Source organism: Coloeus monedula (assembly GCF_965178545.1).
Source record: "Coloeus monedula genome assembly, chromosome: 15".
NCBI lineage: Eukaryota > Metazoa > Chordata > Aves > Passeriformes > Corvidae > Coloeus > Coloeus monedula.
The window spans coordinates 2048504-2070447 of NC_138795.1; the positions used below are offsets into that span (position 1 = coordinate 2048504).

General features: G+C 46.6%; 1 protein-coding gene across 1 annotated transcript in view; it reads left to right on the forward strand.

The window, feature by feature from the left end:
- Nucleotides 1–21944, forward strand: part of UBTD2 (ubiquitin domain containing 2) — a gene marked incomplete at its 5' end in the record, with an annotated part of 45288 nt that overhangs the window by 12453 nt on the left and 10891 nt on the right. Inside the window, one exon of the mRNA XM_082291528.1 lies at nt 10751–10987. Coding sequence (XP_082147654.1) covers nt 10751–10987 — 237 coding nt within the window. The remainder of the gene's footprint in view (nt 1–10750; nt 10988–21944) is intronic.

A 21944-nucleotide genomic window follows, 5' to 3' on the forward strand; every position in this document is an offset into this window, starting at 1 on the left:
GTGCTCAGGGACTTCTGAAAGAGATCAGATTAATTTGCTAAAGGTGGAAAGGCTCTGGCTGCTTTAATCTCGTTTCATTTCAGCAATTTAAATGAAGAGGGCAGTTTCCTGTGCTTCTTCCAAGGTCCTTCCATCTCACCGAGAGCAGCAGAAGTTGCTGTCTGTGCTCGGCGTTGCTGGGAGGAGGAGGTCTTGATTATGTTCCAATTTGGGGGATTTTAAGAGCTTAGGGTTGGATTCACTGGCCCAGAGCAGCTGTGGCTGCCCCTGGATGCCTGGCAGTGTCCAAGGCCAGGCTGGATGGAGCTTGGAGCAAGCTGGGGTAGTGGCAGTGTCCTTGCTTGCAGCAGGGGGTGGCACTGGATGTCCCTCAAGTTCCCTTCCAACCCAAACCATTCTCTGATTACATCAATAATCCTTGACCAGAGACTGTAACAGGGCTATTTTTTCCCCAAGTACATCCACAGGGGGATAAAAAGGCCTTGAAAGGATGGAGTTTTAAGGTTGCTTTGTTCAGTGCTCTCATTTACAGGATTGGGTTGGTTTGGGGTTTTTTTTCCCCTGGATGTACCAGACATTCAGGTATTTATTGCAACAAAGGCTTGGACATTTTTCATTTTAGCTTAGATTGCTTTCTAATTATCTGAGCAATCCACTGATGTCCTTATCTGCTATTACTTGTGTCAAACTCTGGGATAAATATGGATTTCTTAACAAAATATGTACTTGAAGGGTAGGAATTCCTTACAGCCAAGAGGTTGGTCGTGTTCCTGCCCCAAATTCCAGCTGCTGAGCTTTATCCAGCCGTGAGTGCTGGAGTTTCTTGGGGGATGACTGTCCAGGAGAACACAGAGGAGTTGAGTTTCAAAACTGAGTGTGAAATGTTAACTTTGCCATGAAAATCTACCCTGTAAAATAGGGCTGAATAAAGCAGCAAGCATTGTGAGAAATGCAATTTCTTAGAATAAATCTGTGTTTATGTGACTTTCGCTTTCACTTCTCTTTAAACCAAGCAATTGCCTTTCAGTTTTCCTCAGGCACCTGAGGAACGTAATATGGAAGCGTAAAATTAAATCATTAAGATAATGTATGTTTGGGATGTGTGACAGGTAAGATTCCTATTTTCAGCTTACACTGAGCTCTTAATTAACTGATGAGCTTAAGCAGCTGAGATACAGTAATAGTGCATTTAGTTAATTGGCTCATGTGAAACTTTATCCCTGCCAATAACTGTGACACTGGAATAAATTCAAGACATGGTGTTAGATCCTTTAACTAAGCTAATTTAATCGTTGGTCATTGCAAAAACAGTCTCCAACTTGGAGGCTTTGTTTTTGTTCCTTCCCTCCTGGAATTTGTGACTGCTGTGCTGGCAGGAGTTACATGGCAAGCGTGGCATGTCCAGCCAGATAGTCCTTGGGAACATGGAGTTGGCCATCTGTCCTGTGCATTCCACCTTGAATTACCCAGATTTCAGGGCTTGCTGGAAGGGTTTCATGCAGCAAAGCCAGATGAACGCTGTGCTGAGATGGGACCTGAAAACTCTGCTGCCTCCTGAGCTCCTCCTGAGCAGATTTACTTGAGGGAAAAAACAGAGAAAGATGGAGAGGGAAGTTTACAAGAGCATGGAGTGCCAGGATACAGGGAATGGCTTCCCAGTGCCAGAGGGCAGGGTTAGATGGGATATTGGGAAGGAATTCTTCCCTGTGAGGGTGGGGAGGCCCTGGAATGGATTTCCCAGAGAAGCTGTGGCTGCCCCATCCCTGGAAGTGTCCAAGGTTGGGGCTTGGAACACCCTGGGGTAGTGGGAGGTGTCCCTGCCCATGGCACAGGGTGCAACGGGATGAGCTTTAAGATCCCTTCAAACCCAAACCATCCAATGACTTTATGAAGTCTGGGTTTACTTGTGATAAAGTAAATTCCCTGGTGGCATCATCCAGAAGGTTCTGCCCCGTGTTTAAACACACTCAGCACGAGGGCCTGCTGAGGAGGGTGTCCTGGCTGGCTTTCAGCACGCTCACACCTCATCAGGCTTTAAAGAAAATCATCAACCTAATATTTTTTGTCATTCTGGCAGGGTGAAAGATAAGGCTGCCTTTGATTATTTTCTTTATCCCCGAAAATTTTGCCAGTGTTGGAAGCACTCATGGTGTGTTAAACGCAGCCCAGATGTCCAACAGATGGCCCTGTGTCACTTCCCCGGCTCAGAATTTGTGGTGGCCTCGTGTGGCCGGGCTGTGGCTGCGTGACAGAGGCCAGCGGTGGCCACGCCGCTCCCATGGCTCAGGCCAACATAAAGCCAGGCTTTGTTTTAAGCCCTGCTGAGCCAAACCCTGACTTGGCCTTGCTCAAAGCACGCAGAACTCGCCTGTCAGTGTGTGGGGAAGCATTTGGGATTGGAAGGTTTTTGATGCTGCTTCTTTTCCTTGGAGGTGTCCAAGGAAGGTCTGGAGGTGGCACTCTGGGCTGGTGACAATGGTGCACATTAGTCACAGGTTGGACTTGGTGATCTTGGAGGTCTTTTCCAGCCTCAGTGATTCTGTTATATCAGCCCCCAGTAAACTTTAAATCATTTTATTAGCAGTTCATGCAGCTGCTTGCTGTGCAGAGGTCAGAGGGAGAACATTATCAAGGAGGAAGGGAATCTGTGAGCCTGAACTGTTCGTTTGCAGCTCAAACTGGATGTTTCCTGGTGTTAAATCCGTGCTGCACATGAGCCTGGAGCAGTGGGCAGTGCCCTGTCCCAGCAGTGCACCAGCACAGGTTATCCAGTCAGGAATTCACCCTTTCCACTTTTATCTGATGTGTCTAAAGTTCCCCTGTTAACTGACTGGACAGCGAGACACAGAAGGCTTTTAGTACTTTAAAAGTGAAATTGTTGAGTTGCATTCTTCCTCAGAAAGTGCTGGGGTGGTTTTATTTTCCTTTTAGATAAGCTCTGTGCAGCTTCCCACTGCTCTGCCGTGCTCTGTGCTGCACTTGCTTTGCGTGTGGGGCTGCCCTGGTGCCAAGCCCTGAGCTGCAGTTGAGTTCTAGTTAAGCTGCACGCTGCAGAAGTCACAAGAAACGTGTACTTGATGCAGCCTATCTTAAACAGAATATTTTTCGTGTTGCTGACAGCTTCCTTAATGGTTCTTGTCATAGCTTTTAAAAAAGGGAGCCCAGTTGTGCGCTGTAGATGGTGCAGATTAAAAGGTCTTGGTGCTTGCACGCCGCGAGTTGGGAATGGGTAAATCTTTATCCCGTGCTGTATCCAGCTGAAAGCATTCATCTGCCAGAGATAGGAGCAGTTTAAATTCCAGTGTAAACAGTGCTGACAGGTAATTGTGTTGATAATGTCTGTCCCCCGGAGCTACTTCACCTCAGCCCGGGAGGCTGGGGCTGGAGCTGAGCGCTGTTCTACAGCTCCTGCTGCTGGTCCTGCTGCCTGGGCAAGCTCAGGTTGGGCCTCCAGGATTCCTGTGCTGGGAAATAACAGAGACAGATGGGCATCCCCTGGCCTGTGCCCTGCCTGGCAGCGTTCCTTTCTCATCCCTGCACACCCCTTGACTGAGGTGTTCCCTCCCTGAGACGTTTTTCTCTGTCCAGAGGAGCTGTTGTATCAGGAGCCTAATCGGGATGATTGAGAACTCCTCTGCTTGTGCTTCCAGCAGGAGGCTGGATGGGCAGGCAGGACTCAGGAGTACCCACAGAGCTTTTGTAAATAATAATCAGAGAAACACGGAGTGGTTTGGGTTGGAAGGGACCTTAAAGATCGTCTTGTTCAGGGCAGGGACACCTCCCACTGTCCCAGGCTGCTCCCAGCCCCAGTGTCCAGCCTGGCCTTGGGCACTGCCAGGGATCCAGGGGCAGCCACAGCTGCTCTGGGCACCCTGTGCCAGGGCCTGCCCACCCTCACAGAGCACAATTCCTTCCTAATATCCAGTCTAAATTCTGCCCTTGCCAGCTGGCTCTGGGCTGGGAATGCACCTCATGTCAGACGAAATGCACTGACCTGGTTTCAGTTCCTGTGTTGTTCAGGGTATCGTGGTGCAGAGCAGGCACCAGGGCTGGGTTCATCTGAACAGATCCTGCCTGTGCTGGGATGAGCTGGGATCTCTGGATCCAGAATACCAGCGAGGGAGCAGATTTCAAAAGCTGAAGCTTTTATTTCTTGCTGTAACACCGCCGGCTCCTTTGAGGGATGATGAGTGATGAGCTTCCCGGAAATCTCCTGATTTCTTCTGCAGTTCCTGTTGAAAATGTGGGAGAAATGGAAAATACAGTGTAACAGCTGGTAATTAGAGTCAGTTTTTCTCTTTGTCCAGCTCATTCATATACCCTCATCCTCTCATGTTTTATCTCCCATGCTGAGAAGCCTCTGGATTGATGCAGGAATATTTAACGTGTAGGCAGAGGCCGGGATAAGTTGTGCGGGGAGGACTTGTCCAGAGCTGCCTGGAATTACCGGAGGAACTTTCATTTTACTCCCTGCAACTTCTTCTGGGCAATTTTTCATGTTGGATAAGAGCTGAGGAGAGCCTGGTGGAACAGGGAAGGATTCCCTGCTCCTCTGAGCGGTGCTTGGTGACGTCCCTCGTGCAGCACTGGGGGGACAGCGCTGTGTGCCAGCCTTGGAGCACTGGGGTGGCACCAGTGATTGATGGTCCCCCTTGTCCCCAGAGGCACCACATCCATCATTTAGCACCAGCACATGGTGTCTGGCACGAGCACCAGCCTGCCTTTAAGTGCTGCTGCTCAGCCTCATGTCCCTGCTGATTCTTCCCCTTTCCATCTGATTTTTTTTTTAGTTTTTGTTTATTTTCTTCCTTTCTTCACCCCCTTTCAGGTGGGAGAAATGGGAAATTGCCCCAGGGGTTGGGTGGTGGGTTTATTTCTTGTGTCTCTGCTGGGTTTGCTGCTCTGAAAAGCTTCACAGTTTTGTTACTTGGCTCAAAATTAATGCCTTTGCCTACACCTTTATAATACTGCTTTGAGTTTGTAGCCTGGTGTTTCAGCATACAACTGTTTTAGGGTATAACTTGAATTCCTACCAGGGAAGTAGAGTTCATTTTACCCTGTGCAGTCTCATAAAAATCCATCAAACTCAGTTTCAAACATTATCTTTATATCTGTCTATCTGTATTTATCTACACACAGCATTTGGAAAGCTCACACAGGCTCCCTAGAAATGTTCATTCACTTCCTTGTTAGGAAAGCCTAATTGTCCTAATACTTCATTTTTAAGTCTTTACCACTGTCTAGTTCCACCTCCTTTCCAAAATCCTCTTCTTGCCTTGGAAAAATGCGACCACCTTAAGAATAAAATTGCTGAAAATTAGCAATAAACAGATAAAATTCTGCCATTTTCCTGTTGTTGTGCTACTTAATGTAATTTAAATTGTGTAAGCCTATGCTGTTAAATGTAATTCAAATTGTCTGCTACTTAAATGCAATTAATTTTTCCTTTCTCCCTCCCTGTTTTCCCTGCTTTTCTGCACTTTTCCTTTGTCCTGGCTCTTGCAAGCACCGTTGTAATTCAGAATTACACCGGAGAACGACGCAAAGAAAATGTTTAGGGTGAGCTGTGTGATACTGATACCAAATTGCAAGACACCTTATGAGGAAATTGGAGCAAAATGGATTTAAAATGGGACTCATTTGATGAAGCAGAGAACTGCTCAGTGACTGTGGGGAGGGGAGCCCTTGGGACTATTACTAAAAGAAATTTTATAGGTAGTAAACTGTTATTTGCATTTCATTTATCATAGAAAAATACTTTGGTAGGAGCCGAGCCTCAGTGGGGAAGCAGTCTGGTAAAGAAAATAGTTTTGATCATTGGTTCAGTTTGTAAAACATTTCCTTAGCTTCTCCTGGCTGGCTTCAGGTTGTTCCCAAGGTTTTTCCAGCTGTGTCTCCCTGGGTGGATATCCCTTCTCCTGCTGGGGCTGTGAGTGCTTCAAACCAAACAGGACCTGGCTGTTCTCTTCCCTGGCCTCTGCAGCTCTTGGTCTGTGTTGTTCCCTTCACAGTTCATCGTTTGTCCTCTTCCCATGGACAGCCCTCAAATCCCATCTTTTGCACTGACAGCAGCTCCTGAACGTGTCATTCCCATTCAAGAGATTGTCGTGGTGATTTTTATCCTTCTCTTGGACATTCCTGCTCCTTTCCTCACGCGTCACTCCAGATCTTTTCCAGCTCTCACCACTTAAGCAGTTGCCTTCATCTCTTGGATATTTTCTTAATCAAGACAAAGAAAAGAAAGAAAATATTATCAGGTCTTGCCAGATTGTCCTGTTACAACATTTCCCCATTTTGGTCTGGGAATATTTGCCTGTATCTGCTCTTAACCCGTGTCCCACCAATGGAGTGTCCCTGCCCGGTACTTTCTGGTTGTGTGTCCATCTTCCCACAAATCTGCAGGGATTTGGAAGCACAGCCAGGCCCTGTTCTTGTAATTCCAGGGTGCAGCTGCTGCTGAATCCTTGGAGATCAACAGCCTAAAGTGGACCATGTCCAGTCCAGGTGTCTCCTTCTGGGTTTTCCATGCCCTGGGTGGGTTCTGCATGCCTGGAAGTTTTTCCACCACCAGATTGGGCTGCTTTCCTTGCTTTTTACAAAAGCTGTAAAGGACTAATGCTGCAAGCAACATATGCTTGTGTTTCCAAGGGAAAGGAAGGAATTTGCTGTGGAGCACTTGCAGGGATTGAACAGCCAAATTTACGTCCTAACTTTTATTTTTAGAAATAGGTGAAAGATGCTTGAAGGAATGGGGTGGGAGGGAAAGGCTCACGTAAGGCTGGTGACAGCAGAGGTGTTTCCACAAATAATTAGGATTTTAGCTCAGCTGCTTCAGGGCTGTTCCATGTGTGGGGTCTCATACAGGGTTACCTGGCAGGGCAGAAACTGGGGAGGAGGAAGATCCAGGTCACACCTGAAGCAGAGATCCTGCCCTTCTCCGGAGCTCTGAGCTGTCCCATGGCTGAGCTTTGTGGTGTTTGATTTGACAGAAAACCCTTTGAGGCTGAAATACTCCCAGTTTAATGATGGAGTGCTGTAGTTCAGGGGTGTATAAATTAGGAATTATGGATTGTGTAGCTGGATATTGGTTTTTAATACCAGAATCTTGTGGTAGCAGCTGCTCCTGCTCATCTGGTCGCCCTCGGAAGAGGCAGCAGTGATATCCACAGTGATATCCACAGTGATAGCGATGTAACAAACACACCAGCTGTTCAAAAGAACTTCCACATAGACATTTTTGACATTCTGTTAAGAAACTGATTTAAATATCTGGGTTTATCTGCATAAGCTCACTCAAAAGGAGCGCAGATAACCTTACAGATTCATTGCTTTGATGGGAAGCTGCGGGGAAGGGAAATACATTTACAATTCAGGTTATAAAACAGTCTGCAAGGATTGGAGAAATACATTTTTCCTTCTGAAAAAGACGACTTTGTAGTTTGCCAGGAGTTCAGTGGGGCAGACAGGAGTAGCTGCCTCGAGGATCCCAGGGTAGCACTCTGCCTGTGAAGGGAAAACAGGTTAGGCTGCTAAATCCTACAGATGGCACAGGAGCAGCCCATGGCTCGTGTGCCACTGGTTTGGGGTCACTCTGAGGTGTTAAACAGAATCATTAAGATTGGAAAAGAACTCCAAGAGCTTCTGTCCAGTGTGTGATCCATCATCATCACCTTTTCAAGCAGACATTGGCAGGGGCTGCTCAGGGAAGTTTGGACTCCCCACCCCTGGAGGTGTCCAAGGAATTCCTGGAGGTGGCACTCAGTGCTCTGGGCTGGGGACAAGGTGGGGATTGGGCACAGCTTGGACTTGAGGGGCTGGGAGGACTTTTCCAACCTCAATTCTGTGACTTTCTTACCCCTCTTTGCCGTGCACAGCACCACCTGCACGCCTGAACTGTTGGAACAACCACCTAACTTACTGTGGAGTGTCGCTGCTGATCTTTTACTTTTTGAAAAGTAGACTGGCACTGATTTCCACACTCCCTTCTAAATAAATCCCTTGCCAAAAATACCAACCATTGCCCTCTGCTGAGATGGTGACTTTGAGAATTGCTTCAGAGAGAACGTGCTTTCTTGGCATTTAGAAAACAATTCCTGCTTTCGAGCAGGGTATTAATAATTTCTTACTCATGTCAAAGTGATGTAAGATGAAAAATTAATGGGGACGCTGCTTTCTCTTCTGGATCTTGCAAGCTGGTGGTGCCTCTGATGTGTATGGTCTTAAATGAAGTCAAGGTTTCCTTTTGAGCTCTAATTTCCTTCCAAAGTGAGGAATAGAAAACTGACACTGTAAATACTTTAAAGTGGTTCCAACTGTTGATGTTTGTTTCTTTATCAGCCTTGTTAACAGAAAAGGGAAAGTCCTTTGATGTGGTCCAAAAGTTTGGTTGTAGAAATTCTCATGTTTTGCTTTGGTGACTAAAACATGGCCTAGAAAGAGAAATATTTGGACCCTTTTACACATGATTTTTTTTACATGTCCCAAGTTTCTCGCATCCTTTCTGCCCCATCTATCCACACAGCTAAAGAGAGGAATATTTCTTCAGGGAAAGCATAAAGCTTTTTGGGGATCCTTGAAGCACTTCTAATAAATGATAAACACGCCAAAGACCTTTTTAAATACTGGCTTGTGGTGAAGCCACGTCGTGTTTAAAGGCTTAGTCCTGGGATGGATAGCTTGGTAGAGTGGATTTGGCTTTTGAGCCATTTCTAGAGCCACTTTATTCCACCACTCTTCCTTCTAGCTTGAGGAAAAAATGAATTTATCACTGGGTTTATCATCACTGCTGTCTGTGTAGGAAGGATGGGATCTCCAGGGAGGAGTTCTTGGAGGCTGTGAGGATCTGTGCCTCTTGTGGAGTGAGGAACAATAAATCTGAGTGCTGTCTTGGGCACAGTGGGAAGCAGGGAGAGGAATGGGCTGTTGGATTTGCAGTGGGGCTACGGGAAGTGCCTTTAACCTGCTTCCATAATTCATGTTTGGGGACAAGGAGAGGGCCCCGTGGGAGAAACCAGCATTCACTGAGTGCACGTGCAAACAGATGTGAGCTAAAGCGGAATGGAAAGAAAGATGCCCACTGACCCAAATTTCCTAAGAGTGTCCTGTTGTGTCTGGCTGAAGATTTCATGCTCTGGCTGCTAAGCCGTAATAAGGAAACAATTCCTTGCTGGAGTGTTTTCCCCCATATGTTTTTGCAATTTCAGAATATCCAGTGTTTAATGCTGCCTCCCTCCCCACTGTCTGAGGCTGCCCCAGCAGCATCTCCCAGGCTGCGTGTGCTCAGCTGGGCCTTGGACTGGGAAAGGCTGGGCTCTGCCAGGAAACTTGGTGTTTTGTAAACACTGGGGTTTGCTGTTCTGAAATCTGCTAAATGGTCAGCACTGCTTTGAGAAGCAAATGGAAGCAATCCCGTGGAAACAAAAAGCAATAAATGTTTGTGGTCACTTGAAAGGATTCAGAAGTTTATTATTGTTGGGTTCTGCGTGGGATTTGGAGGGACAGCTGGGGTCGGTGGATGTGGGCCATACAATTGTCATTTGCTACTTTTAATTAGGAGCTGACTTTGTTTCTGTGCAAATCCTCCAGAGGAGGCCACCAGGATTGGAGGGATGGAGGAAAAGCTGGGAGAGCTGGGATTGTTCAGCCTGGAGAGGAGCAGCTTTGGGGTGACCTCACTGTGGCCTTGCAGTGCCTGAAGGAGCCGCAGGAAAGATGGAGAGAGACTTTTTATAAGGGCTTGGAGTGACAGGACAAGGGGGAATGGCTTCTCACTGACAGGGAATAGGTTCAGATGGGGTATGAGGAAGAAATTCTTGGCTGTGTGGCCCCATCCCTGGCAGTGTCCAAGGTTGGACGGGACTGGGAGCACCCTGGGCGAGTGGAAGGTGCCCGTGGCAGGGGGTGGCACTGGATGGACTTTTAAGGTTCCTTCCAAACCAAAGCATTCTCCGCTGTTTTTTAATCTAAAGAAAGCTCATTCCTGTGCCTAGGTGGCAATGTCACCTCACAAAATCCTCTTTTCCATGACTTACACCCCAGGTTCACAGACTCTGCCATCCTGAGTTATCAAAGGAAGGAGGTAGTTCTTTGGTCATATGGGGTCAGATTGAATAAGGTTAAACCTTATTTGGGTGTATGGCTTAACCTCCTGTGGGTTTTCTGTGAACTTGGAATCTCTTGCTCCAACACCAGGCACTGATGGGGAAGTGAGCAGGGAGTTTTAATCTATCAACTTTATACCTGTGCAATTACCTTCAAGTGGCCATTACACAAAAATAGCTGTAGATAAAGCAAAACAAATAGGTTTGTGTTTATTGAGGAGGAGGTAAATTCTGTTTAAATCCTGATGGATTCCTGGATTTCCATGGGAAATCAGCAAGCAGGAGGATACATGTGCACAAAACCAAGGTCAGATCCCAATTAAAAGCAGCAAAGGACAATTGCATGGCCCACATCCACATCACCTCCCTTCTCCTAAGCTCCAAGGTGGTTTGACCTCTTGGGAAGATTGAGGAGACTCTGACTCTGTTTCTGACCATACAAGAAACTGGTAAAAACACAATTCTCTTAATAAATGAAAATTGGAATGAGCATTATATAAATAACGCCCCTCTTGCTGCATCACTTGGGAGGCGACCAACAACACTGAGGATTACCTGGGAGCAAACTCAGTAAATCCTAAACAAAATAACCAAAAGCTGATTTGGTGCTGTTCTTTCGATGAATTCCCCTTTCCCTTTCTCCCCTACAGTGGCTCTCGGTCGTAACCAACCGCTGAAGAAAGAGAAGCCCAAATGGAAGAGCGATTACCCCATGACGGACGGGCAGCTCCGCAGTAAGAGGGATGAGTTTTGGGACACAGCCCCGGCCTTCGAGGGCCGCAAGGAGATTTGGGATGCCCTCAAGGCTGCTGCCCACGCCTTCGAGAGCAACGACCACGAACTGGCACAAGCAATCATTGATGGTGCAAACATAACACTGCCACATGGTAGGTGCAGCTCGGGAGGACGTGGCCTCCCAGAAGGGGGGAACAGGTTGAAATAATGATGTTTCTACCCCAAAAATCAGTGGATGGAATGGTTTAAAATATCTGGGTTTCGGTGTGGGTGTGTTCCTGGTTGGAGTTTCTAAACACATAGAGAGGGACCAAGAAAATCTGCTTTTTTTTTAGAGTTCCTGCAGTTGGAATGGATGATCTGGTCCGTGGGGAATACTCAGTTTGAGGCTGATCTTTATGGGCAGCTCCTGGGACTTGCTGTAATCTCTTGGAACACCTGGATGCTCCAAGGCACGATTTTCATAACTTTTTTTCCAGCTTCTCTTTGTAAGGAAGTCGATTATTTTTCCCCTCTTGATTTTATGGGTTTCTTTGGCACTTGAACTGTTGGGGATTTTTTAAAGTTTCTCTTCTGAAGAGTTTGGAAAAATTTCCCAAAAATTTGGGGCTGGCAGTCTGCTGTTAGATCCTGTGTGAGATAAACTGCAAGCTCGTATTTTGGGTACTTTCCCCTTTGTTTTGTTACTCAGAATTCTACTGGGTGGGTTTTTTTTCAAGCTATTATTTCCCTCACTCCACAACTCTGAAATTAATCATTCCCCCATATTCCTAATAGAAATACAGTGAGAGGGGGCTGGCAAGAAGTTACTGATTATTTTAAATCACCATTCAGATAAATGGAAATAATGAATAACTCAGAGATTGCATTTTTGCAGACCTAAGGGAGTTGCTGCATTGTTTTTAGTTGCTAAAATAGAAATAGTAGGTGCCAGGAAATTTCAATTTATATATGGGGAAGGTGGAGTAAAACACAGGTTACCTTTCCCTGGGGTCTCTTCCTCACATCAGGCTGCAGCTCAGCCCTCAAAAACTGTCTTTAATGTGGGAAAGTTCCTCTTTGGGAGGGTCTGAGTCTGTTTTTGGCCATACAAGAGACTGGTAAAAACAGAATTCTCTTAATAAATGAAGATTTGGAACCAAGAGCAGCAAGAGGGGATATTATTTCTCTAATGAATTTGATGAGCCCCCATTAACGAGCTGTTTTGGCAGTGTTGGGTTGTGCATTCAGCTGAAATGTTGCACAAGCACAGATGAGCAGCACTTGAGGGGAAAACATTAAATTTATGGCCTGTGAGGAAGGTGCTTGGCACGTTGAGACTCTGCTACCTCTTGTTCGAGTGGCATAACTGTGAGGGAGGATTTTAAGAAATGGCAGAGTTGGAGCAGTTTAATCCTGCCTGGAAGTTCCAGTCTGGCTTTGGGGTCAGAGGGGAGCCCCTTGTGTGTCTCAGGAGAAGACAGGATGTGTAATGTGGAGTTTCAAGGCTCCCAGATTTGGAAGAAAATGGATGTGAACTCTTAAATTTGTTTTTTCAGCAGTTTGTTTCGAGTCCTGCCTACTGCTGGCAGTTTATAATCTGCTTTCTAAGGCCCACATGCAGAATATTCAGAATATCTCAGAAAGAACTCAGAAATCAAAGCTGCATCAGAGGCTCTGCTGCCCAGGCCAGGCCTGGCTTGAGGCTGAATTCCAAACAGAGAGAATATTTAGATTTTTTCACCCAGGATGTGGATGTTTACTGGGGATTTTTGTATTGCATTGTGTGCTTTTTATTCAAAATTGTGACCCTTTTTTGCATCAGCTGTTGGCACAGGTCTCCATGCAGTGTGACCTTCCCACTCCAGAGAAAGCTGCTGCTTCTAGAGATTCAAATATTCCTCAGTCATCAGGCATTGTTAGTGCCAGGTATGAATAGATGATGAATCAAATCCTTTATTTATGGACCCAGGGATGCCTTTTGTCAGCAAACTGAGCTTTTCTCTGAGCAGGTAGAGCAAATGGTCTCTCCTTGCGCTGAGTGACACCAACAACCCCTGGGGTTTTGTTTACAAAAAGCTCATTTTGGGCAGAAGTTGGAATGAAGGGAAAATAGCAATGAAGAAGTGCAGCTGTGGTGTGTGCAGCAGGATCAGATCCTGTGGATATTCCATCGGATTTCCCCATGGAGCTGCTGTGGTCACTCCCACCCTGCCCTGGGCTCTGTGTGAGGACCCAGAGTGTGGCAGGGGACCAGTGGCACTTCTAAAATTCACCTTCTCTACCCACTTCTTTTGTCTGGAGCTCTTTACCTGACCGGGCTCTGTCTTCTGTAGCAGAGTTTGGATGAAAATTAAACCTCAGGCTGGGCCAGGGCAGGCTCAGGGTGGACAGCAGCAGGAATTTCCCCATGGAAAGGGTGCTCAAGCCTTGGCAGGGGCTGCCCAGGGAGGTTTGGAGTGCCCATCCCTGGAGGTGCCCAAGGAATTCCTGGAGGTGGCACTCAGAGCTCTGTATTTGTGATGGGAATCAAAATATTTTCCTAAGAAAACCCCACATTTGCTGGATAAATTCCTTTTAGTCTATATAAAAAATGAAAGATCTTTCACTAATTTTTGTCTTCTCCCAAAGGATGTCTGCAAAACGCTGCAGTGCCAGGGGCTGTGGTGTTTCCTTTCATTCATTTGCTGTGTGTACAACAAGAGACTTAAAAAAACCCCCAAACCTCAGCCCTATATCCACATTTGACTGTCCCTACTGTGCTCAAGCCACGGATTCCTGAGAAAAATGAAACCTTGCAGGAAGTGGAGGAGTGAGAAGAGAGGGGGCTGGGGAGTGAGTAAGGACTGACAGATACAGATTTTGCAGATAGAGACTCGGGCTTAGCTGATGCTGCAAAAATAAAATTGCTTTTTTATTCCAGAATCCTACAGGAAAGGGAGGGGAAAAAAAACCCAAAAAACCCACCTCATCTCTTCTGAGGCTGCTTTCAGCCAGATCTGTCACTTGTCTGGTGTGAGGAAAACTCTCACCAGGGTAATTTTTCTAATGGATGTCTTTTGCTGGCTTCTGCTGGTAAAAATAGCATGTAAGAAGTATTAAATAAATAAATAAGCTTGTGGGATGGGCTTAGCACTTCTCATCTATCTTGGGTGACTCTGTGGGATGGATTTAAAAATAGAAATAACGTTATGGCCGATGTATACTTTTTTTTTTCTCCTCCTCCTGTCTTAAAGTAGCACATCGTCCATATTTTATTAATGACTCCGTTTAAATTTAATGAAGAAGAGTTTTCCACACTTCTCAGCTATCAAACAGGAAATGTTGGAGTGTGTAGTATTTTATTATAATGTTAATGTTGAGCTGAACTTGGCCTGCAAGTCGTTAATATTAATTGCAATCTGGCCGGGGTGGAGTTTTGAAATTCCAGGATGGAACACTTGATGTGCTGCAGCAGAGCTCCCAGGATATTGGGGTTTAATGTCTCAGAAATTGCAGATTTGCAGACCTGGCATTGTTTTGCTTGGTTGCTAAAACAGAAACTGGATTTGAAAAACTCCATTTCTACAGGGGGAAGTTGTAATAAAATGCAGGTTACCTTTAACAGGTAATAAAGTTCAGGTTACCTTTACCCTTAAAGCCACTCCACCCTCAGCTTTGGGTTGTTTTGGGTGTTTTTAACACTCATCAGTTGGAGGCAGTAAATTCCAGCATGGACACTTCACCTGCTGCTGCAGAGTTCTCTGGATTTTGGGGTTTAACTCCTTCAGTGCTGTTTGAGTGATGAAAGGGTCTCTCTGCTGAGCTTTCAACTTTTCTGTGCCTTCAGACACAGCTCCTGTGGCTTTTCCAGGGAGCAGCCTGGCAGCTCTGGCTCTTCAGTTGTGCTGAGACTCTGAAAAGTGGGGGTGGGAATATTTCACTGCAATGCTGGGGGAGAAGTAAAGGACATTTCTGAAATGTTCCCACTCTGAATAGAGCAGTTTCTTCCCCTTTGGCTGAAATAATAAATAGAAAAGCTTAAAAAAAGTCCTAAATAACAACAAAAAACCCCCTCAAAGCCAAGAGTAGCAGTGTGGGGAAGGCATGGTGTGTTTCCCCCAAATTCCTTATTCCAGCAAAACTCTACTAATTCAATCACACGCAATCCCAGAATTACTGAGGTTGGAAAACACTTCCAAGACCATCGAGTCCAACCTTTGACCAGTCCCCAGCTTGTCACCAGAGCACTGAGTGCCACCCCCAGGTTCTCTCCATCACAGATTCATCAGTACAACAGGTAAGTCCAATATTGCCTTCACACAAAAAGCAGAATTACAGGATTCCACCTCTGGAGCTGCCTAATTTCCAGGAGACACTCGTAATTCCCTGGAATCTGTTCCTTGGACACCTCCAGGGATGGGCACCCCACCGTCAGGTTTGGGTTGTGGGTGTTTTTAACACTCACCAGTTGTAGTCAATATAAAAAGTTGCCCTCTGCTATGTTGAAAACTCCATTTTTATTTGTGTTGATGAAAATCTCCATTTATTGAGTCCATTTATTTTATTTTCCACTGAGAACTGAGCTGTCAGTGTGTGCTCCCAGCCCAGCAAGCCAAGCATTGATATTTAAATTTGCACAGTTATTCAGAAATATCTGCCACAAATTGATACAGGAGGTTTTTGACCATTTCATGGAAGACTCCTGGAAATCCAGCAGCTCCAGAAGTGGAACTGTGTGACTTTGCAGAGCTTTTTGTGTGGTGCCAATATTGGGCTCACCTGTTGTAGTGATGAATTGGTGATGGAGTGAATCTGTCCTGTGAATTTTGCTGGGGCATCTTTAGCATTTAAATTGAATCCCCTGTGAGCTGCTGCCCCTAAAGCCACGAGGTCCTTGTGGTTTTTCTTCCTCTCGTCCCTGACAAGTGCTGTGTCCATTGCTGGGAATTGAAGCTGTAGGAATTGCTTGCTTGTCTCAAGAGGCTTTTTAATTCTCATTAAAAATGGTATTTTTTATGGTTTACATTCTCTCCACGCACGTGGAACGTTGTTGGACAGTGTGTTTTTCTGTGAGGACCCCAAATACTCGCTCAGCTTTCCCTAAAGCCCCTTTAAAAGGGGAGTGAATGATATTTTGGTGACTGTGGCTGTCTAATTTTAGATTTCAGCAGAGTTACGAAAGCTTTGGGAGGTCTGACTATCAAAGCATGCCTGTCAGTATGATCAGCAGTAGTACTGAGAGGAAAATGCAGGCCATCAAAGTGAAGGAAACTCTAAAATCTGTAGTGAACATCATCAAATTTACAGCTGAGCCTCCTGGTTTGTTGCTTTTTGGGTTGGATTTTTTTTGCCTAAACTCTGCTCAGGAGACAGCAGTTATTGGAGGGAAGGTTTTTCTGGTTTGTTTTTACTTCAGTTAAAAAAAACACACCCAAAAGGCAGGGATTAAAACCCAAAATTGCTGCTGTCTTGTAAGGAAGCAGCCAAGCTGCTGCTGGCACTGAGGCCCTGTGTGCATTAGGAGAGTGCTTTTATTTTGGTTTTTCTTCTACACATCAATGTCTATTTTAAACCACCTTGACGTCAAGTCCCCTCTGTAGGCTTAGCTTGACTGAAATGGGGAGTGAATACACTGAGTCAAGCTTTCATAAACCTGCACCCAGGCTGGTTTAATCCCTTCCTGCCTCACAGCACCCGTGGATCCTCTGGAAGAGGGGTGGGAGCTGCATCCCGGTTTTGCTGCTTGGTACCTCAGTTTTGGCCACCCTGGTGGTTTCAGTCGTGTCATGGCCTCGCTCTGCAGCACAGGGACAGGGACAAGTGTGACAAGAAACCCTGCCATGGCACTGCTGGGTGTGCTCTGCTCCTCTGGGCTCCTGCCAAGCAGCAGGGGAGCCCAGCTCATCCCAAAATCCATTTCCCAGAGTGGGGGGCTCCAGCTCATCCCAAAATCCATTTCCCAGTGTGGGGGGCTCCAGCTCATCCCAAAATCCATTTCCCCAAGTGGGGGCTTGCAGCTCATCCCAAAATCCATTTTGCAGAGTGGGGGACTCCAGCTCATCCCAAAATCCATTTCCCAGAGCAGCCCTGCACGCTCTGGCTGCCCTGGCTCCTCACAAAGTGCCTCCTGCTGAGGAGAAATCTCCCCAAGGCTCTGCCTCTTTCAGTGCCCAGGCACAGGAATTGCCTTGCATTAGGAGGCTCCATCTGGATGAGGGATCTTCACCTGCAGGCCCAGTGCTCCCTGCCTGGGTGTGGAATTACCCCTGCTCCAGCTTCCCCCAGCCTGCTCGGGGCACAGTGGCAGCTCCTCCTCCTCCTCTGCTGTCTCTTACTTTGGTGATTCTTGGCATTTTCCACATCCATCACCCCTGGAAAAGTGGCTCATTCCCCTTGGGAAGTGGCCCTGGTTCTAGTGAAGGATGTGCTGTGTTGCTGTGCTTCACCAAATCCCTCCTAAGCTTGGAAAAGAATCACTTTCCTCAAAGCCTCCTCCAATGAAGATGCTGCTTTCCATCATTTCTGCTGTGATTAATACTTTTTTAAATAGATCTCCACATCCTTTCTGAGGGATGCTGAATTCCCAATGTTTTCTTCAAGTGGAAGGAAAATGAATCAAATCCTCAGGATGCAAAGCAATCGTGGCTGGCTGAAATATTTATATATCTAAGTGCAGGTTAGAAACTCTCAACCCTTCAAATAAAAACCCCACTTACGGCTCCATCCTCCAGTTGTTTTCCTTAAATATCTTTAACTTCTGCTCTTGTGTTTTCAAAGGTATTTTGAGGAGCTTTGTCAACATAATTGCTTGGACTCTTCTCGGGTCTCTTCCCCTGTAGCTCTTGCCTCTCTGTTTCCTGTCTTTGGTTTCAGTTTGTGTTTTCTGGTGTGGGGAGGATGACTGTGCAACATCTTTTAGAAATGCTCTTTTTGGTTGGCTTTTTTGTTTAACTGTTAATGCATGACCAGAACATTGCAGCTAATTCCTTTAAGGAAAAAAACCCAAAAAAGCCAAAGCAACAAACCCAAACTGGCCATGAGATGCTCGAAATAAACCCACGTGACAAAAGAACATCTCAAATTCTTCGTGTGTGAAGCTGCTTGTTGATCTGGGTGCTGCAGATGTTCAAGGGAGGAGTGTGTCTGCCTGAAATGAATAATAGTCCTGTGGTATCTGATAGTGGTCAGGACAAGATGTCTGGTTTATTAAATATTCCCCAGGAGTGGACTTCTACTCCATTATTGGCTGCTTACAGTGTGGGAATTGGCTATCAGCTTCATCTGCCTTGCTGTCTGCTTGGGAAATGAGGAGAAGAAATGTGAAGTGTTTAAAATGGAAGTGGGAAATGAAAGTTTAAAATGTGTTCCTCCCTGAAGATTCCAGTGAGAGTTCTCCAGGGGTGGCTTTGCTGGCTTCTGGAATTGTGTTTTGCAGTAAATTTGGCGTTCCTGGAGGAATTGGTGTCCTCAGGTTGGTAAATGAGGGGCTCAGCCAGCCCTCGGGTGTCTCACCTGCTCCTGGCCCATCCCATTCCTCCTCCTCCATCATCTCCAGCTGATTGTGGCCAAAACATTTGGCTTCTTCTGCTGGTTTGGCTTCAGGAATATAAATAATAAGATGGTAACTTTTCTCCAAAGCCAAGGCAAAATAGTTTGCCTATATAGACATAGAAGTGTCTGAGCCCCAGAAGGCTTCTCCCTTTAACATTTTAGGGGCAGGTGATGGCTGAGGAAATCCTACCTGGATGGGCAGCACTCAGGAGGTATTTCAGTATTGTTAAATCTCCCACAGCCTCCTTTGATAAATACCTCAGGCTGATAACTTTGAGTCATTATTAGGCTTCAGTGGGTGTGTGTTACAGACAGCTTGACCTCTGGAAAAATCCTCATTTCTAAGAATTTTCCTGGCTTTGCTTGCACCTAGAGCTGGGAGCTGCTTTTTGCTGGCAGTTATCACTCAGAAGCCCAGTGGGGCTTTGCTTTTTTGCTGAGCCACGTCTGAGCCCAGCCCAGAGCAAGCAGTGTTTGGTTTGTAGCTTTATCTGCAGCAAAATGAACTCTGGGTTTCTATCCTTGGCATTACACAGGAACAATGAAACCTCTGAGGTGTTTTTAATAATTCCTGAGTGATCAAGGAAGGTTTGTAGAGAAGGTCACAGCTACAGCAAGGCCTTGAATTTTTAACCTTTCTGGGCTCTCACCATCTGTGCAGCCTCTGCTCAGTGCACGTTCAGGGGCAGCACCAACATTCAATCTTCCACCTTTGTGCTTAATCATGAATTTAGTTGTTTATTTTATTTACTTTTTTTATTTCCTCTGAAGGAGAAGCACCTTGGAGGTGAGGAGCAGATAAAGCAACGCTGCTGCCTCAAATCTCCCCTGTGACCTCCTTTAATCCCCTCCGCCCCCACAGCTCGGACCAGCCTTGTGTTGTGGTTTGATTTTAGGATGTGGGCACTAATGTGGGATCATGTCAGGCTGCTTGACCTCCCTGGAGCCTTTCACATTTTTGCTGGTGATCCTTGGAGACTGAGCATGCAAATGAGTGACTTCCAGGCTCATTAGCAGGTCTTGGAATGCCAGCACAGGGATAGAGGAGTTTGGGAGCGGGCAGAACAAAAGTGCAGGGCAAACCTTTGGGTCATTCTGTGCTTGCTTTCTCTCCCCTGTTGCACACAGGTAGGTGCTGGGGAGAGTTGTTTAGTTTTAGGAGTTTTCCACCTCTTGTTGTCCTTGCAAACAGCTGGGAGAGCTCTCCACACTCCCATCAAAGCCAACATTTGCTTTGGTGTTCAGTCTGAGGGGCTGCTGCTGCTGCTGTACCTGGAGCTTTAATAAGTGCTGTGTCAGCACAAATTTCCTTCCAGATCCTCTTGGAGCTCGGATTAAACTGTCCAAAATCTCATTTTGAGTGGGCACCGGTGGGCAGGGGATTGTTTGGAGGTTGAACTCCCTGCCTGGAGTGCACAGGAGGTGGAGCTGCTCGAGTTCTGTGGTCACCAGTTGCTAATGGAACATCCCAAGGAGTCGTGGTCAGGCTGTGCCTCCTTTCTCTCTACAATTCCCTGGAATGAGGGTGGAGCCAGGCGGGGTCGGGCTCTGCTGGCGGGGAACAGGGACAGGAGGAGAGGGAACGGCCTCAGGCTGGGCCAGGGCAGGCTCAGGGTGGACAGCAGCAGGAATTTCCCCATGGAAAGGGTGCTCAGGCCTTGGCAGGGGCTGCCCAGGGAGGTTTGGAGTGCCCATCCCTGGAGGTGTCCCAGGAAGGTGAGGACGTGGCACTTTGTAGACTTCCAGGGACAAAATCTGTGTCTGTCTGTGGTTGGCAAGAAAAAGGAAATCTATCCCAGCTTAATTTTAACCTCCCATTTGGTTTTCCACTGGAACCACGTTAGTTAAGGGATTTGGGATGCTGAGTGCCAGGTGTTCACTCTGGATTTATGGGAGCAGCAGACTAAAAAAATCAGTGGTAACTAAGGCAGTGACAACTTCTGTAAATCTGAGTTCAGCTTCACCCTGAACAGGTGACCTGGGGCCTTTAAACACTGCCAGGGTCACTGTGCTTGGAGGAGTGCAGTGCAGCCTCAGGTGATGATGATATTCTGCTTTCTTTTTCTCCTCCAAAACCCTCCAGCCCCTTGAGGAAGCTGGATAATGCAGAACAGCAAATGTAAACGAAGGGGGTACGCAGAGAAGCTCTTTTCCCAACCATTTTATTTTTACATTTTTATCTAAGAAGCCTGTCTAGACAGGCATCTATTTTCATGACATGCAAAGCAGAGTAGTAGATGAATACTTCATTAGTAAAATGACTTGTCATCTTTGAACCCTGATGGAATATCTCTTGGAAGCTGTTACTTCCATGCAAGATTAGATCCAAGTTTTACAGGGATATGGAAGTGGCAGTACATACGGTGTTGTTAACATGACAACTACCGAGCATTAATGCCTAATTACTTTATTTATCAACCACAGTGATGGGAACCTGATGAACTGCACAGACTGGAGGTATTTGAGCTCTAGTAAAGCTGTATTAGGGAAGGATTAGCTCGTGTGTGGAAGTTACACTACTGGCAAGATTGGAGACTTCTGGTGTGGGTCCTTTTTTCCCTGCTTTCCCCTCTTTTTCTATCAGGTCAGCGAGGTGGGGTGACAGATTCCAGCTCTTCTGGCAGGGTTGCCACTGCTGTTGTTGGCATTTGTGTGGATTTTTAAGAGAAATTTTGAAGGATTTGGTTCAGGGCCCTGAGCCCCCCTTTCCAAAGTGTCCCATCCCTCTTCCCTCTGCTGATCCCTCCGCTCTCCCCGCTCCAGCCCATGGGGCACAGTAAGGGGTGAACACCTGGGAACTGGGGCTAAAACCTCAACAAAAGTGGCTCATTCATCCAGTGCAGAAATGTATTTGTTTTAGGAGAATGTTAATTATCTTTCACCTTCAGCTCAGTTAATTAGTGCTAATGAATGAAGTGATGCTGGTGCTCTGCTGTGCTCAAGGGAGAGGATCAGGAAGCCCAGTGGTGCACATGGTATATGTGCAGCAGGCTTTCCCCAAAATTTGGGTTGGAAGGGACCTCAAAACTCATCCCACTGCATCCCCTGCCATGGGCAGGGACACCTTCCACTATCCCAGCTTTTTCCAGCCTGGGAAACTTCTTTGGACACTTCCAAGGATGGGGCATCCACAATTCCTCTGGACAACCAGTTCATTTAGGAACCTGCCCTGTATTAGGGTGAGCTGTTCTCAGTTTGAAGCAGGAGGGCTTAGATACACCTGAGGGATCTTTGGTTGGATTCTCCAACTGAGATTTGCTCTTTAAAAATATTATTTTGGTATTACAGCATGAGGAAAAACTTCTTTCCATGGAGAGTGGCAGAGCCCTGGAACAGCTTCCCAGGGAAGTTGTGGGATTCCCTCTCTGGAGACATCCCCAACCCACCTGGACGCGTCCCCGTGTCACCTGCTCCAGGTGACCCTGCCTGGGCAGGGGTTGGACTGGATCTCCAGAGGTCCCTTCCAACCCAACCACTCTGTGATTGCAGGGAAGGCAGCTGGCTGGGACTGTTGGGGTTGGGAAGGATGTCGGAGACTCTTTATTTTCCCCTCTTTCCCCTTGTGATGTGCCAAGCACAATCCCTGTGTGTCTGGTG